This window comes from Sceloporus occidentalis, unplaced genomic scaffold (genome assembly GCF_023333645.1).
Source record: "Sceloporus occidentalis isolate IW3139 unplaced genomic scaffold, rSceOcc1.0.p SCAF_5, whole genome shotgun sequence".
Lineage (NCBI taxonomy): Eukaryota > Metazoa > Chordata > Lepidosauria > Squamata > Phrynosomatidae > Sceloporus > Sceloporus occidentalis.
The window spans coordinates 12,836,473-12,855,110 of record NW_028316985.1 but is presented as its reverse complement, the minus strand read 5'-3'; the positions used below and the strand labels follow the sequence as shown (position 1 = coordinate 12,855,110).

The window sequence follows — 18,638 nt, the reverse complement described above, 5'->3', positions numbered from 1 at the left end:
AGAGAAAACGTGGGGGCATTAAAATAACTGGATAAATTTCCCCTCCTTTGCCAATTGTTTTTAAAAAGGTGAATTCATTTTGGCATTGCCATATTTCTAATGCTTTTCAAAATGCAAGGTGAGAAGGAAAATCTGACCCCAACCCCATTGCCTTCCCACCCATTCTCTAAATCCATACACTACTGGGATATCAACAATCCCCCCTATTTTGTTTTTCATTAATGAGTTTTTAAATATTATCTCCCAAAAGCCAACCTTGTGATTTTTTCAGGTCTTTCTGGCTGAGGAGATGTAGATGCATTATGGGCTCCCAGTTTTCACAAGGAGCAAGGAACCACGCTGGAATCCTGGATGTTTGTCTCGTTCAAAGTAGCGTTGTTGCTGTGATAACCCTTGTTATCTCTGAAATCTTCATTGCTAATGATGAATATGCTCTTCTCCTTCTTCTTTTCTATACATTTTCCCCATTACTTTTCTTTCTATTTGTTTTTACCCTTATTGCATCACGTTTCCTCTAGCCAAGAGGACTGACAGAGGCGAAACTGCTCCAAATGCTCTGGCTCAATGAATACACAGTGGGTATAACACGAGATGACAATGACGCTTTTGGCATTCCCTCCTCATCCCACGTCTCCTTGTGTTTCTTGTGATCTGTGAATCCTTTAATAATCCTGGCTCTGCCAGTTATGTGCGTGGTTTAGCTTGTGTGTTGCAGACAACAGGCAGATGGCAAGTTATTAATGTTCATTTGTTTGTTTGTGTGGATTCATCAGGAATGAGCCTCAACCATCTTGCCAATGAAGTTCATAAAACTGTCTAGCATGCTTGCCCATGCGACTGATTTTTATTTAAATGTTTTTATCCCACCCTACAGCCAAGGATTCCAGGGTGATGTACAATAAAATCAATTTAGGAGAATACACAACAATAACAATAATTTTTAAAGATTAAAAATATATTAAAATATTTCTCTCTTGAAACCTTTAAATTGTCATCTTAAATGTTAAATAACTTAAAATAACATTTCAAATAATTGTTAGAATGAAATATGGATTATCTAGAGATAATGCAGTGGCATACCCTCCAAAGTTTCAGAGATACAAACTGGGACATACATATCTGTGGTCAAGATGGCAAAAGGTATTAATGAGGAAGAACACACAAGACCCTTGTCTCCTCTCCCAACTGCTGAGTTAATTTTTGCACTTGGAACTCAATTTGCAGCAAGTAAAGTAGGCAGAAGACAAAAATGGGAGGAAGAGAGAAAATCTGGGACATATTAAGAGCAGCTGAAAAAGTGGGATGGCAGAGGATTAATCAGGACTGTCCCAGCTAAACTGTAACAGTTGAAAGGTATGCTATGGAGCCTCTTAAACCAGACGTAGGTGTCAAGATGTTGGACAGTGACTTTCACCTTTTCTCATCATTGGCTATGCTGGCATTTGGACTAATCTTTTTGTTATTTTCTGTTAATATTACTGGCTACATCAAATCTCAAAAAGAAAAGGAATTAAACTATATTAAAAAGCTGGTAGATGAAAACACTGAGTCTTGAATCATATCAAGTCCTTAAGACTGTGTGTTTTTGTTTCTTGTATTGTAAACTCTTCAGCGGACTCCTGTTTTAGAGGGGGCTTTTTATTGTTAAAGTCACTTTCTAATGGTTTTAGTCTGGATGGGAGCTGAAGAACAGGTCCATTTTGTTTTATTCTATTTTATGTACAGTTTAGTGTGCTTTAGAAATAAAGTTTAATAATAATTATAATAATAACACCTGCCTGTCCCAGTTTACAATCTCTTTGTGTCTTAATCCAGATCTGACTGCCTGTTAGCTAAGGAAGCACATGCAAGGCATTAGTATTAGTTTATACAGACAATACCTTGCTCAAGAGTAGAGGCCGTTTAACACTATGCAGTTATAGTGCTGTGATTCTGCTTTAACTGTCATGGTAATGTCCTATGGAATCCTGGGATTTACAGTTTAGGGAAGGATATTTAGAATTCTCAGACGGAGAGCTCTAGTACTTCATGAAATGGCAAACTCCAGTATTACGGTACATAAAATGCAGCCATGGTATGGAATCATAGTGCTATAACTTTGCAGTGTGCGGCATCACCTCCTATAAGGCTAACCTGATTCTGATGTTTTGCAGCAGAGGCTTTAATTGCTCTGTAACATGGCTTATAGACGTTCATTTGGTAGCATATAGAAGAAAGCCTTTTCTATTAAGGCACCCATCATATGTAACAATCTCACCATATGGAGTCCCAGTATGTAGTGTTTCTGCTAACAATTGAAGATGTATTGATTCGTCAGGAGTTTCCCCTGACTTTTTTTTTTTTTTTTTTAGTATTAGCCACTATTCCTGGTCAAACCCAGTAAAGTGAGTCCACAGTCTCTACTCATTGATTTTATTGTATGTTGTAACATATGGTCTGTGCTTAGAAAATTGCTTTTAAAAAATTCATTCCCATCACTCATTACAGTATCTGCAGTGACCCATTGCTGTTACTCATCATAATGGTGAAAAAAAATTGTGTTACTTCTTGTGCGGCTTATTGCTTTTATAATACATTTTGTTACTTTTTTTGAGGAAAAAAAATGTATTTGATAAAAGAGTTCTAAAATGCCCTTAAAAAGTAACCTTTGAAAATAACTAAAAACTATTACTTGCTACCTCAATAAAATGTCTTTTTTATTGTTGATTACATTGCTTTTGAAATTGCTTTTCCACCCTTAATTACAAAAAAACCACCTAGTTACAGATGGCTACTATGCTGCTCTATGAACTGCTTTGATATGTTCAGTAGAAATGAAAAGCAGTCTGCAATTTTTAAAATAACAAAAGAAATGGCATTTGGGGTTCAAGATTATCAAACCGGAGGAAAATTTCAGTCTGTTTAAATAACTTTTAAATATTTCCTGGGGATTTTTGAACAGGAGTAAGGTTAATATTTATATTGCAGTTTCCATACCCTCCTACATCTCACAGATTAAAATGCGGACATATGTGGCCAAGCAGTATCAGAGGGTGGTCAAGGTGGCAAAAGTTATTAATAAGGAAGAACAGGCAAGATGAGATTGCAGCAGTTTGTTTATGCCTGACCTGTTGGGAGGAGAAAGTTCTGTCTCCTCTTCCCTTGCTGAATTTAACTGAGTGCAAACTTCTTTTGCCTTTTGAAATCATTACTTTTGCACTTTGAGAAACTGAAGTAAGCTGAAGGGAGGGAAGGGAGGGAAATGGGACAAGAGAAAAATTGGGATATGACAGAAGATTAATCATGTCAGTCCCTGTCAAATTGGGACAGTTGAGGAATATGGCTTTCTGGGAATCAAAAGAGCTCATTATTCATTTCTATGACATTTTAAGACAGACCGATATTATTTCCCCTTATATATAGGAAGAGCTAACTTGAGATTTGAACCTGGGACTGCTATTTCATATTCCTAACCACTGTGCCTCACTGCTTGCTATTCCCACCTCATGTTTTGTTTGAAATGGGAAAATACTTCTCACAACTCATTGCAAGCAGCTGTTTTCCGCTCACTCAGCATGTCCGGAACTCCCCATTGGTTTTCCCTTTAACTATTGAAAAAACTGATTAAGACTCTGCAGGGTTTTGGAGATGTTTCTATCTCTTCCTGGAATGGATGAAAAAGCCCAGAATGAGTCCTTTTTGTTCTTAGATAATGATTTCACTCTTGGTTTCTCTCCAAACTGTGAGGCAATTTTTTTTAATAATAGCTAGAAATAACATGGGATGGTCTGAGGCTATGGTACATCTTCCACTTGTTGCTCAGTCTTTCAACTCCACAGAACTGTTTAGGAATCCATTAAGTTTATCAATCTAGGGCCCCCAAGATAGTTTTAATAGCATCTTTTTATATGGAATGTTTTGCTGTTCTACCTCTAGACTGGAGTGGATGATGTATAGTGTAGTGGCTGCCCTAAGGCTCTTGTTAAGTTCTTGATGAACTTTGTGTTTCCTTTTTTAAAGCCATTTTACTCTTGTGAGTACAGGGGTGAATATGAAACTTTGATGGCAGGTCAAAAATGTCAGAAGAACACTGGCATAACCAAATGCCGCTGTTCTAAACACATTTACTAGGGAGAACGCTCTATTGAACATAGTAGGATTTATGCCTGAGTAAAAATGCAGTACATTGAATTGGAAATTTTCCATGCCTTGTTAGAGCATTTGTATTCAAGACTCACTGTTTCATTCCTTAGCACAGTAGCTCTATTCAGGTGAGGATGACCATGTATGTTGGCACCACATCTAACATCCCTGTTCCTGCAAACTGAGCCTCAAATATTTGAACACTCAGTGCTAAGGTCTGAAAGGGAGTTTACATATGTTCAGCTGTATGTCCTAAATCTTTGTACAATCTAGAACCCTGATAAACGAGTTCTCTGGTTGTGTGAAGGCTCATATTGTGGATTAAACAGAATGGACATAGCAGTCACCTTCTGACCCCTACAGTTTCTCTCCCACAGGGATAGTAGAATCAGGATTCATTGAAAATCCCTACTACCTGCTTCACATGTTTGTCTTGAACAACTGAAGGAGGCTAGTAACATGTCAGAAAATAATCAGAGCTAGTTTGGACACAAAGCCAAATTAAGAGCATGTCTAAATGGGCCAAATGAACCAGTTTTCCCTTCCCGTGATCTGTCTTCACAATGCAAGGCCAAAAGCCCAGTTCACCTGGAGTCCATCTTCATGACATGAGACCAATTTGCATCTACTTCAGACCATCCCTCCTTTACACCGCATTAAAAAGGCTTACTTTTCACCATGGATCCACGTTGGGCACCTTGCTTTCTACCCTAGAAGGAACAACTTGTAATTAAGGGTGGAAAAGCAAAGTGGGATGGATGTGTAAAACAGCCCTAGCATGGTTCCTGAATGTGGAGGTAACATGGGGGATTTGGCCAGAATATATCAAGAGTAGTCTGGAGTATTCTTGCTAGGGTAAATCAACCCTGAGCTGTAACTTGTGCTCCCTTGTGCTCTTGGTCTGGTTTCTTTTATGATTTCTTTATCCATAGGCATTCCCCTTCTAATGTCCTCTTCCCTCTGAACCAGGCAAACATTAGTTTGCGTAATTTCACAGGTTGCCTGCAAACTGGAATCAGAAGCCTTGGTTTGATTATGGGCAAGTTAATGCTAAGGATAGAGGCTGAGTACTAATAATTGGTTCACATAATGCTAAGCTGAAGTCTAGATCATCCCATAGCCTCAAAAACTAAACAAGTATCATTAATTAGCCCTTCTGATTTTAAATCTGTAATTCAAAATTTCAAATTTGGCACAAAATTTCCAGATTAACCAGCCAAAGGTCCAGTTAATCTGTCAGTAGTAAGTCAAACAGGATGACTGCAACAAGAGTTCCTGCTTGCCTGATAAGTAAAATGCAACCTCAGACTCAAAAGCAAGATGTTAGATGTGCTAGACTGATAGACCCTTTGTAAAATAAGAGATTGGACAGTGCAATAATTCTTTTTTTAAAATTATTTGGAGTATGAGACCGGAGTTGTTTAATTGTTAGTGAACATGCAAAATATTAACTATCTTATCTTGGAAAGTTATTTTATAACCATTTTGAAAGATGAATTTAAAGTGTTTACTGTAATATAATATGTCTGATCTTGATCATTGCTGGTGGTACAGAAAACTTACTGTTTCCAATTTTTTTCTTTGATGCTTTAGCTGTTTGAAGGCATGAAGGCATACCGAGGAGTGGATGGTAAAATTCGCCTCTTCCGACCAAGACTCAACATGGACAGGATGTTGCGGTCAGCTGTGCGAGCCACTTTGCCAGTGCGTAATGCAAGCATTTTCTTTTTCCCTCATCTCCTTTGACATAGGATGGTATTTTCATCCCAGCTACTGACGCCTTTTAAAGACTGATAGCAATTGGTAATTGTATCTGAATACTAGGAGCACTTCAGTTCCATGCTGATGATGTTCCCTCCAAGAAGATTCCCCAGTGATTATTTATATATATATTTGATTTATTTCTTACCTCTCTCCCAAAATGGGATGCACTGTGACTACTACATAAGTTAAAACAAAATCATTAAAATCACTGTCTACATGGACAGGAAAATCCATCTTACCTTTTGGTTACACTTAGGCACAGCAACTATGGACTTGTCTACACACAGAGAGGTGAGTTCAAGAGACGTGTCCACATAATTCTCCCTTTCGAACACACCCTGGTCTGATAAATTGCAGTATGCATGGCCAGATGGCTGTGGCTGCTCTGGATTTTTTCCTGCCCACCCCATACATGTAAATGTACATGTTTCTGAACTTTTCTCCCCCATCTGCCCTCATAGCGACATTGCTATAGAGTGCAGGCCACAAACATGCAGAAATATTCAGATTTCCCGCTCAAAAACAAGAATAAATCCCCATTTTTATTTCTCTGGATTAAAGCCCTGTAAAAGACATGCATTCATCCCCAGTCATTCTGTACATCATTTGACCAGCTTGCTGTGAAAACTAGATGAGATTGTTTTATTTGGTCTGTGTAGATGTGTCCTAAAACACTTTAAAACATGTTGGTGTTTTAAATATTAACAACGGATGATGATGGTGATGTGCTGGTACAAAAATAGCAAAAAAATAAAACGGTGGGAGAAAACACTGAGAGAACCCATGTCTGTGCTGGAGAATTGATTTAACAGAAACTTTTGGTGGCAGTCTTTGCCTGCATCTCAGGAAACTAGCTGATGTGCCTAATAATCAGGTTATAGCCTAAAGCGAGAGCAAGCATGGTGTAATGGTTTGAGTGTTGGACTACGACTCCGAAGATCAGTGTTCAATTCCCTGCTTGAGCATAAAAGCCCACAGCTTTGGACTATGACTCTGGAGATCAGTGTTCAATTCCCCGTTTGAGCATAAAAACCCTTGAGTGAGTCACACTTTGGGCAAGTCACTCTCTCTCAGCCTCAGAGGATGCCCATGACAAACCCCCTCTGAAGAAACTAGCCAAGAAAACCCTATGGTTGTCTTAGGGTTACCGTAAGTAAAAATGACTTGGAGGCACACAACAACAAGAAAAGGCCTAAAGCACCAGTTCCTATCTAATCTTGGAAGCTAAGCAGGGTCAGCCATAGTAAGTACTTGGATGGGAGACCACCAACAATACCTGGTGCATAAGCTATTTCAGAGGAAGGAACTGGCAAAACCACCTGAGTATTCCTTGGCAAAGAAAACCCTGTGAAATCCATGGGGTTGCCATACGCTGATAGACAATTTGAAGGCAGAGAGCATTAGAAGCTATGATACAAATTGGATAGGAGGCCTTCAAAAAGTGCACTTCCGGTGCATTAATTACCAACCTACTTAGACTTGCTAAAATTAAAAATGGAGAGGATTCCTGTCTCTCTAATAGTAATGTAGGAGAGGGAGTTTCACCTGGTTACATGAGAAGCAACACTTGCTGAAATTCCCTCTTCTACACAGCCATTAAAGGGGCTGGAGCCCTCTCCAATTTTCAGTCTAGCAACTATTCTTTTTGTATCTTGAGGTTGGGGCACTCATACAAGAATGGATTTGCAAGGTGAGAGTCTCCTTTCTCACTTCTGTTTTCAGAGCTTGGAAAAAAAATCTTTTTGAGACTAGGGAGATTATCACACACAGATGGGATAAGGACAGATCACTCCCCCATCTTTATCCTATCTGTGACTGCGATCCCTTGAAAGTCTTTCAGATTGCAGCACTATTGTCCCGTCATTGAAGCGGCATTGCATTAACACGAACTCCCATTTATGTAAAATATCGGGCAATGCCACTTCAATGACGGGATCTGCGCAATGTCATTTGAAAGTCTTGCATAATTACAGTCAATCGTGCTTTCTGGAGAGGGCAATGACAGGATAAGTGTGACGTCGTATGAAAATTTTCTCGCAATTGCACTATAAAAACAGGAAAAGGACGGGAAAAGGTTTCATCCCCCGTCTGATAATCTCCTAGATTTTACAAAATCCCCCACTAGTATGGCCACTGGGGGATTCTGGGAAATGTAATCCAAAAAAAGTAAATTTTCCAAGTTCTGCCTGTTTCCTTCCTTTTTCAAGGTTCACAAATGTCCAAACACAAATTTCCCTTTACTCATGTATTGGAAATATATTTCGCAATTGCGATGAAATGAGTCATGCCAGCTTGTTTATTGGGTAGTTTTAAAATAATCATAAGACCTTTTGGCATTGTGACTTATCGCACAGTAACTATAGTGTACTAAACACCCGGGAACGTCACGGCCTCTGATTTAATGACCTAATTAAATGTTCCCATTGGAGTGTGTTCCCATGAAGGTTATTTCTACAAATAAGTATCGTCTTCCTTTCCTTTCGCTTTCAGGGATTTGACAAAGAAGAGCTTTTGGAGTGTATCCGGAAACTGGTGGAAGTTGAAAAGGAGTGGGTGCCGTATTCGACCTCTGCTAGCTTGTATATTCGCCCTACTTTAATTGGGACAGAGGTGGGGGGAAACTGAACACCTTTTTTGGTTTTGATTTTGGTTTATTTTTTTAAGCTATGACAGATGTTATCTCCGAACTTTATTGCATTGGCCCTGGTACGGGCCTGTAGCATTCCAAAAGGGAATGTTCTGGGGATGGGAGGCGGTGGGGAACGGTTTTTACCGCACAGTGAGAACGCCGCTGCTGCCGCCGAGCATACGCATCCTGTTCTGGATGTGTTCCCCAGGGGCTGATTTCCAGGAATGCTTCTTAAGCGTTCCCAAAAATTGCCCCCTGTGCCCTGGCTGGGGTGCCCTTTGCATGGCACAAAAAGGAGCCACTTTTTGTGGCTTCTTTTTGTGCCACAGAAAGGTCAGATCCATTGCCGCGGCCCCGATCTATTGAGCCCCATAGTTAACATTCACCCATCCCCAGTGGGTGCTGTAAATAGACCTGAGCCTCTAAAGATTATACTCCATGCATCTGACAGTGTAAACTGTAGTACACAAAAATTCACAACATACAGTGGGCCCTCCGCATTCTCTGGGGTTAAAAGTGCAGGAGCCCTGTGAAAGTGGAAAAAAATGCAAATTAAAAAATCGTAGTTTATTTTACCTCTCTAGGAATCTCTGGGTCCTCCAGTACTAATTTGTTATTAACATTTGCCAGACATTGACCATAGAATTGTGCTGGAGGATGTACAAATGCCTAGAGAAGTGTTCTCTCTAGGAATCTTGGGTTCCTCCAGAGCAACTTCTGGTAGACATTGACCATAGATTTGCACTGGAAGACCTAGAGATTCCTAGAGAAAACATACTAATCAAATCAGTGTATAATCAGATCAGAAAAAGTCAAATCCACAAATATGCAGGGCCAACTGTACTTTCAAAACTGGCTCAAGATCCTTTGCTTTGCTGAATGATTTTAACAACTACAACATGCAACATAAACTCTTAAGTTTATATTTATTAAGTGTTGCTGGAGTTTAAACATTTCTTTCTGCCACCATGAGATGGAACCCAATGTAGAAGAGTCTGAGGTTATTGGGGATTGTTAGGCCACACAGGGCAATTTGTATAGGATCCAGACTAAATATCCCATTGATGACTAGAATGTATCCCAGACTTACCTGAGTCTGATTGATTTCAGTAGGATCTAAGTGCAACTGACTAGTTTGTATGTAATCTGCTTTCTACAACTTGCATGCCTTTTGTTGCCTGCAAATGTAAATGACCAAACCTGCCACCACATTGCTTTCTAATTTGAATGAACAACTTTTTGTACTGATCTTCCTTCTATATGTTGTTGTTGCTGTTGTTGTTATTATCCTGCCTTTTCCCCAAAACTGGGACTCAAGGTGGCTTACAGTATTAAAAAAACAGTACAGTTAAAATCATACAAAAAGTTACATTAAAATAGAAGTAAATTATTACAATATTAAACCAAATTACATGTTAAAAGAATAAAATACAATTAAAAAGTTAAAAATGTTTAGGGAAATGGTACATAAATTGTGCCATATAAATACTTGTTCTTCTAGTGAAATGATATCCATGTAGCAAAATTGTCCTGTGTGAAATATCCCTAGTCTCTCATATATATATAGTCTCTCATCAACAGACGTAGATCCCCCATACACACACACACACACACACACACACACACACACACACACACGGGGGATCTACGTCTGTTGATGAAATAGTTTGGAAAGAAATTATAATGCTGCTGCTTTTTATGATAGTACCACCTAGTGGAAATGTTTTGTCATTTCACTGCACATATGCATGTTCATTTTTTGTATGAACATGTATCTCCTCCACAACATAAATTATTCTTGGTGAGCCACTCTAACTTACAGAAAGAACAGCAGTCTGCAAGAGAAGACACCTGTTAAAGAATTAATTGCACTTGATTAGAGTATGTTCATGTACATTTTTTAAAATCATGTGCAACTGTGCACAGTCTGAAAGATGTACTTTTGATATCCTTGCCATTTTATCACTATTTCATTATGTTCAGTGCATGTAGCAGTATGGACATTAAACAAACAAACAAACAAATAAAAAGAATGAGAAGGCAGTGGCAGAAATGTTCAATTTAATTACTGCCAGAAATTAGGGTTGTCTGCTGTAAACCCTGCCCCATATCTTGTGGTTTCTCCTGTCCCTTCAACAGTGGCTTGACTTGCAGAAAGCAACAACTGTGTCATAAAATGAATAAAAATCAATCTGTTTGTGCTTTGCAAATTAAATTGCTGTTAAATCCAGAGCTTGGAAAGTTACTTGGTGAATGCCCACTCTCAGAATTCCACTAGTGGATTTTGGGAACTGTACTCTTAAAAAGTAACTTTTCTGAGCTCTGTTCAAATGATAATGGCAGCAATGGTTTCAGAAGTTATTATTATTATTATTATTATTATTAAACTTTATTTATGAAGCACTGTAGATATTGGCAACCATAGAAGGGGCTCTGCAAGGGAACATCTGTTTACAGTGGGGAAACTATGGCCCATGTGTTGCATGTGGCTTCACAACCTTATTTTACAACATCTGAATTCTCCCAAGAGACCTCTTGAAATGCTCAGAGTCTCCTAGAATTGTGCAGTTTTTAATCAGCCTGTTCAAAACCACACTAAAAGTGCTACAAAACTGCAGAAATCAGCAATATTTCATCAAATCTAAAAACCGAAAGAACTGAAAATGACTACCATCCCCTTCACAGTTACCCTGAGCTGAGACTAAAATCACATCCTGTGGCCATTGTTGCCAACAAGCCTTGAAGATATCCCCCAGAATGTTTTACCAAAATCCCCAGAATTCCCCAATATTTACCAGAATATTCAGTCAAAATCCCCAGAAAGAAATCAATTGAATTCCCCAGATTTTGGGAAATTCCCCAAAAATCGGCAACGCTGCCTGTGGCCAGTAGCAATGCCCATCCCAGCATGCAGATATTTATTATTACCCATGTGTCTGTATTCTTTTCTGATCTTAGTCCTATAACTATAGTTTTAACAGAGCAATGGGATTTTATGGTTATGGCAAACCTGACAGCTTCATCAGAAATGAACCAACTATTGAACCAAATTTGTCTTTATTTCCAATGTCCAGCCCTCCCTTGGAGTCAAGAAGCCATCAAAGGCCCTTCTCTATGTCATATTGAGTCCTGTTGGTCCATACTTCTCGAGTGGAACTTTTAATCCCATATCCTTGTGGGCAGATCCAAAATATGTCCGAGCCTGGAAAGGAGGGACGGGAGACTGCAAACTTGGAGGGTAAGTGAATCCCTGATAAAGGAATGCTACATATTTAAATTGTAGCTCACAGTATTCAATTTGTTCCTTGCAAGCATGAGAATATCCTCACATACAAAATGGTAGATAGTACGTTCTAAGGGAGGGCATGGAGAACATTTGATCCTCTGAAAATTTCAGACTACAACTCATAGTTGCTTACCACTGGCCATGCTGGGTGAATTGGTGAGACTTGTAGGCTAAAAGGCTTGGATGGCCTACATTTCCCCATGCCTCTTTTAAGGAAGTCACTGTATATAGATCTAAAGCATTGGTCCATCTAGCTTGGAATTGTCAGGGCTGACTAGTCACAGCGTTCTAATTTTTTTTTTCAAGAAAAGATATTTTCCACAATGTTATTTGAGATGTTAAGAACTTGATGCTGGTTTCTTTTCTATGCAAAGCATTTTAGAGACAATAGAAAAAATCCACTGATGCCATAGGCAGTTTTTTCCCCTCTGAAATTTCTTAATTCAGTGTAATAGCTCCATAACCACTGAGTTAAATCAGTAGCTAAATTGCTAGGCAATTGCAATGTTTCAAGCAATTCTGAAGCATACAGGGAAAAAAAGTAAATGCTATAACAGATTTAATTAATGGAAATAGAGCTGTGAACACTAACACTAACTGGTTTGTTTAAATAATAGACCTTAGTTCACAGTTTGCAGCTGAATTAACCAGTATATTAACTACACTTACAGAGTATACCCCAATGAAACCCCTTATTAATTACAATATTATAGTTCTTTCTTAGTATGAAGGTTATGTGCTTATCTTGTCCTGTGGGTGGAATAGAGGGCACAGAGAACATTTTCCATGTGACCTGGGAATGATTGGACAGAAGCACACCAAAACCTCCTGTAGCCCAAGAGGACTTGACCAAAGCAAATGTAGGGTAACACATCCCTCTGATCTGGAGCAAGTGTATGTGTTAGGCATGGGACTATTGACACTTAGACTGATTTTTAGCTGTCTTCTGCAAGTCTTCGCTCATAAGACATGCTTGCTATGCACTCGGCTTCCTGTATAGCCCATTAGAACTGAGAATGCAGTGCAAACGCATACTGGAGTCCTTTGTGACAAGATACCACCATTGGCGAGGCCAAAAGGAGTTACTGAACTTAGGATCATTTCATAGCAACATAAGATGCTGCCCTATACCTGTTAAAATTGTTCTATTTATTCTTTTAATTAATTTGTTGAAACTCTGCCTTTGTGCCAAAAGAAGGCATTTGAGGTGGCTTTTGTTCAGTGTTCATCCATCTTGGCCCACAAAAATACCTTCACCTTGACCTGGAAACCTGTCTGGAAAACAGACCATATCGAGTGTATTTACCTGACCCTGAATGCTAAGGACAGTCTGGGGATTCTGTTGGTATACCGTCCACCCCGTTGCCTAACCGACTCCCTGGCCAAGCTGACACAGCTGGTCTTGGAGCTGGTGCTGGAATCTCCTAGGCTTCTTGTCCTGGGGGACCTCAACATCCCCTTTGAGTCCAGCTCATTAGATCTAACAGGTGTAGCTCGGGAGTTCATGACTTCCATGACAGCCATGGGCCTGTCCCAGTTGGTCTCAGGGTAAACACATTGTGCTGGTAATACACTCGATGTGGTCTTTAGTACAGATCAGGAACAGCCATAGGCAGAGGTGATTCAGACATCTGCTCTGTCATGGATGGATCACTTCCTGGTTAAGGTAGGACTGAAGGCCACTATCCATATCTTCTTCAGGGGTGGAGGACCTTTTAGAATGGTCCGCCCTCGAAGGCTGATGGAACCAACTAGGTTCCAGGAGGTCCTAGAAGGTTTTATGGTTGGAAATGATGGCAGTTCTGTTGAAGCCTTGGTTGATACCTGGAATAACGATCTTACTGGGATTATAGACATTGTCGCTCCTGAGCGTCCTTTCTGGCCTGCTTCTAATAGGAAACCATGGTACACGCAAGATTTTTGTAAAATGAAGCAGGCTGCGCAATGACTAGAACGCCGCAGGCGGAAACATCAACGCTTATCTGACAAGACACACCATAGAGACTTTTTGGATTCCTATAGAGTGGCAATAGATGCAGCAAAGAATTCTTTCTATGCTGCACATATTGCGTCTGCAGAGTCTCGTCCAGCAGAGCTGTTCAGGGTGGTAAAAGCTGACCAACTGCCTCCCACTCTGAACCCTCTATTGGAACCAACTATAGCCTGCTGTGATGCTCTTAATGACTTTTTTGCAGATAAAATCTCTCAGATAAGAGCTGATCTGGATGTGGGCATTAGAACAGAAACGTGGACTATGTTAAACTGGATCATTTTGAGTTTGTAAATACCGATGAAGTGAACAAACTTTTTGGAAGTGTAAGGAAGACGACGTGCTCTCTTGGTGCTTGCCCGTCATGATTGACTGCCCAGGGAAGTGATGCAGTAAAAACATTGTTGAGATCTATATTTAATACATCCTTTAGAGAGGGTAAATTACCAGACCAACTTAAACAAGTGGTGGTCAAACCGCTCTTGAAAAAACCCTCCCTAGATCCCCTGGTGAGAAGTAATTACAGACCGGTCTCATTACCATTCCTGGGCAAAGAGATCGAGAGAGCAGTTGCCTTCCAACTCCAAGCTGTCTTGGATGAAGCCAATTATCTGGACTCATTTCAAACTGGCTTCAGGGTGGGATATGGAGTTGAGACTGCCATGGTCGCCTTAGTCAGTGATCTCCATCTGGGCATCGACAGGGAAAGTGTGACCCTGCTGGTGCTCTTGAACATCTCAGCAGCATTCAATACCATTGACCACGGTATCCTTCTGGAACACCTGAGGGAGTTAGGTATTGAGGGCACTGCTTTGCAGTGACTCCGTTCCTACCTCTTGGGCAAATTCCAGATGGTGATGCTGAGGGGCAGCTGCTCTTCTAAAAGAGAGCTGACATCTGGCGTTCCTCGGCGTCATCCTGTTCCCCATGCTATTTAACATTTACATGAAGCTGTTGGGACATATCCAGAGACATGGGGCGTGGTGTTATCAGTATGCTGAAGACACCCAATATGTTTCTCTATGCTTCCGACTATTGCAGTGACTAAGGATGGCATCTGTCCTCTGAATGCCTGTTTTGAGTTGGTAATGGGCTGGATGAGGGAAAACAAACTCAAGTTGAATCCAGAGAAAACGGAAGTACTCGTGATAGGTACCCCAGGTCTATGGAAGGAATTTTGTCATCCTGTCCTGGACAGGGTCACACTTCCCCTAAAGGATGAAGTTCGCAGTTTGAGAGTACTCCTGGATCTGTCTCTACAGTTGTCATCTCAAATAGATGCGACGGCCAGGAGTGCTTGGTACCAACTTCTGTTGGTATGCCAACTGTGTCCCTGGACCGAAAGGACCTTGAAGCAGTAGTACATGCTCTAGTAATCTCTCGTCTTGATTTCTGTAAGGCGCTCTACATGGGGCTAGTCTTGTACCAAGTTTGGAAGCTTCAATTAGTTCAAAATACCGAATTACTCCAATTTTAAAAGATCTTTACTGGCTGCCGATTAGCTTCCAGGCACAATACAAGGTGTTGGTTATTACCTTTAAAGCCCTACATGGCTTGGGCCCGAGTTACTTGCGGGAACGCCTCTCTCTACATAATCTGCCCTGCAAACTTAGAACATAAGGGAAGAATTTGTTGGAATCACACACAACCAGATTAACTTCCACTTCCCAGAAAGCCTTTACTGCAGCTGCTCCAAAACTCTAGAACAGTCTGCCGGAAGAGATCCGTCTCACTACCTCCTTGGAGGCTGTTAAGAGAGCAGTTAAGATGGATCTCTTCTGGTGAGCTTATCCATCTGATCTCTTATAAGACATATTCTTCTACCTCATTGACCTAGACTGAAACATCTCTCTCCTCTTTCGCTTTGATAGTATCATTTTTAATTGTTATCTCTTTTTATATTCTATTGTACTATATTGCTGTTTTTATTGTTGCTATTTATATATTATATATATCCACCTGGGAGAGGCAGGAAAATACAAATAATTTTTTTTATTATTATTATCTAGCTCAGGATTATGTGTTTTGAGTGTCAATAATTTCGTGTCTCAGGCAGAAGTCATCTGTACCATATGTTGTCTGATCCTTTAAACTGAAGATACCATTAACTGAATCTGGGATGGTTTCCATGCAGAACATATTTTCTGCCTTTGAATTTTGGCCCCTTTCATAGGCTTCAAGCCAGACTGATGTTTCCTAAAAACAAAGATTTTCAGGTGTCAGTGATCCATCATCCCTGAAATAATCTTTTTTAAACTTACTGAACAATTACCTTCACAAGTAATCCTGTTCTTTTTGGTCATTTTTTTCCTCACTCCCAAAGTGTGTCAGTTTCTTTGTCTTGCCACTTTCTGGAAGATAAAACAGCATGATTTAGGGATGAGAGGCTCAGAAGACCCCTCCTCTTTAAACTAAACGAAACCAAGTTAGACTGGTTTGTTCAATGTACATTTTTCTTGTATGCTACAACCAAAGAGTGAGGCTGGATGTCTATTATGGTAAAACTGGGCTACAGTTAACAAGAGTCCCTCATATTTCCTGTCCATGGGACTGGAACTTTGAAAAGAAGCTCCAGGAAGGCTTAGCTACATTGATCTCCAGTGACTGGTGCCATCCCTAGAATGACCCTCTCTAGTGTCATCAGATTCAGCAACATGGTGCCAGGTTGAAGGACAGGCCCAGCTGAAAATGCTATCTTTTTCTTGGCTCAGGACAAAGACATCTGTGGCTGTCTAGTGAAATACAGGCATGTGGGCAATGTATTTGGTGGTTCCTGAGGCATGGCTGGCTGCTTGCCTAACAACATCCTGTTGTACCAGCCAAAATAACAGATAGTACAGCTGTTGATATATGACATTCAGCTAGCTGACGGATACACCAGGAAGCTGTTGTCTCTCTGGTAGAGATGGTTAGCCATTCCTGAAATCCATGACTATGAAGCATTGAGGCTTCTTTTTCAAACATTCCAGTTTCCATTTTTGAAGGTATCGGTAAGAGAGGATGCCCAGCTAGGTGGTAGAACACATGCTTCCATACAGGAAATCTGAGATCCAGTACCTCATATCTCTAGTGTGTCTGGAATTAAATATGTTTTATCATATCAGTCGTGATAGAAATGTTAAACCAAGGGACAAAATACAGATCTATGGTTGGAATATAGTCAGTCAAAGCATATATAATCTTACAATTTTTCTCTGTTTCCAAAAGGAACTATGGGTCTTCTATTTATGCCCAGCGTGAAGCTATGGAATTGGGGTGCCAGCAGGTTCTCTGGCTTTATGGAGACGAGCATCAAATTACAGAAGTTGGGACCATGAATCTCTTTCTGTATTGGCGAAATGAAGATGGAGGTACAGCAGCATTCCATATTCAGTTCCTGACTGATATTTCCATCAGTTTTGATGAATATATTTGTTGTTAAGCAGTGATTCTCAAATTGGAAGAATTGTGGCTAAAAATATACTAAATACAGAAGTTAAAAATATTATTAAACTGTCCATAAAATGAAAACTAGTGAATAAACATAGCTATTAAAAACAATGAAAAAAACATAAAAGTACAGTACAATTTTGCAGGCCCTAGTCCCTTTGAGCGGTTAGACTTCCCAAGCCTGCCAATTTTTTTTTTTGAAAGAAATCTTAACCTAGTTTTTTTGTGGGTTTTTCAGGCTATGTGGTCATGTTATAGAAGATTTTCTTCCTGATGTTTCGCCAACATCTGTGGCTGGCATCTTCAGAGAATTCTTATCTTAATTCAAATCTTAACTTGCCTGCAGAAAGATAGCAAGGAGGGTGCCAGTCTGACCTCTCTTGGAAAAGAGTTCCAGAACCTGGGAACAGCTGCTAAGAAGGCCTTCTTCTGTGTTCCCACCAGATGTACATGTGAGAATGGTGGGAGAGAGAGCAGGGCTGCCCCAGAAGATCTCAAAACACAGACAGGTTCATAAAGGGAAAATATGGTCCTTCAAATAACATGGACCTGAGCCAACCAGGTAATGCAATTAAACTGGTCAGAATGGAGAACCCAGAAGAATGAAATACATGTCGTTTGGAATTCTGCAGTTATAATTGCTAGCCTCATCAAAGGAGAGAACAGGGACAGAAGGAACATGTCCCAATTCCTATGTTGGAACATAGTTCAAAAACAGAGAAGGAACAAACTCTTAAATGTTCAAACACTGAGTTTTGGAAAAGCTGCATTTTAAAATACAACTCGCTGAATCCACCAGCCAGAATTCCCACTGGCCATGTTAGATGAGTGCTTCCCGGGGGAAGTACACTTGGACAAATGTCGCTGCCACAGGGATGTAAAAAAATAGGGACTTTGGTACAAAAAATCCATTTGTGTGTGTGTGTGTGGGGGGGGGGGTTAAATCCTAGGAGCTTGCTGTGCAAAATTAATTTGTTTTTGCAAAAACAAGTTTTTTTGTGCAAACAGATTTGATCACCTCAAAGTCCAAAATGTGAAAAAACATTTTAAAAAATGTTCTCTCATAATCAGTGGAATGGATACTTTTCAGATGAATCATTCTTGTTTATGAGAATGAGCGAAGAAATATATCCCCATTCTACTAGTAAAGATTTGGGATGTTCATCCAAGTTGTTTGTCTAACTAGGGCTACTGCCACAGTGCTGGATTAATGCATTTTGTTACGGCTTTAATTATCTTGGCTCCATTTTATGTAATCTTGAGATTTGTAGTTTGTTGTGGCACCAGAACTCTCTGACATACAAGACTAAAATAAATCTCACAAAACTACGGATCCCATAATTCCATAGCATTGAGCCATGGCAGTTAAAGCGATGTCAAACTGCATTAATTCTGTAGTGTTTATTCTTCCCTGGTCT

The 18,638-nt window shown here is 40.0% G+C and overlaps 1 protein-coding gene across 4 annotated transcripts in view; it reads left to right on the top strand.

Moving 5' to 3' along the window:
* Window positions 1-18,638, top strand: part of LOC149311665 (branched-chain-amino-acid aminotransferase, cytosolic-like) — a 104,620-nt gene that overhangs the window by 62,682 nt on the left and 23,300 nt on the right. For 3 of the 4 annotated variants that reach the window (XM_089527617.1, XM_089527615.1, XM_089527619.1), the window contains exons 4-8: window positions 519-575; window positions 5,716-5,826; window positions 8,377-8,496; window positions 11,590-11,753; window positions 16,999-17,141. In XM_089527617.1, the coding sequence (XP_089383743.1) occupies window positions 519-575; window positions 5,716-5,826; window positions 8,377-8,496; window positions 11,590-11,753; window positions 16,999-17,141 (595 nt within the window). The remainder of the gene's footprint in view (window positions 1-518; window positions 576-5,715; window positions 5,827-8,376; window positions 8,497-11,589; window positions 11,754-16,998; window positions 17,142-18,638) is intronic. The other variant, XM_089527618.1, reaches the window with a different exon arrangement.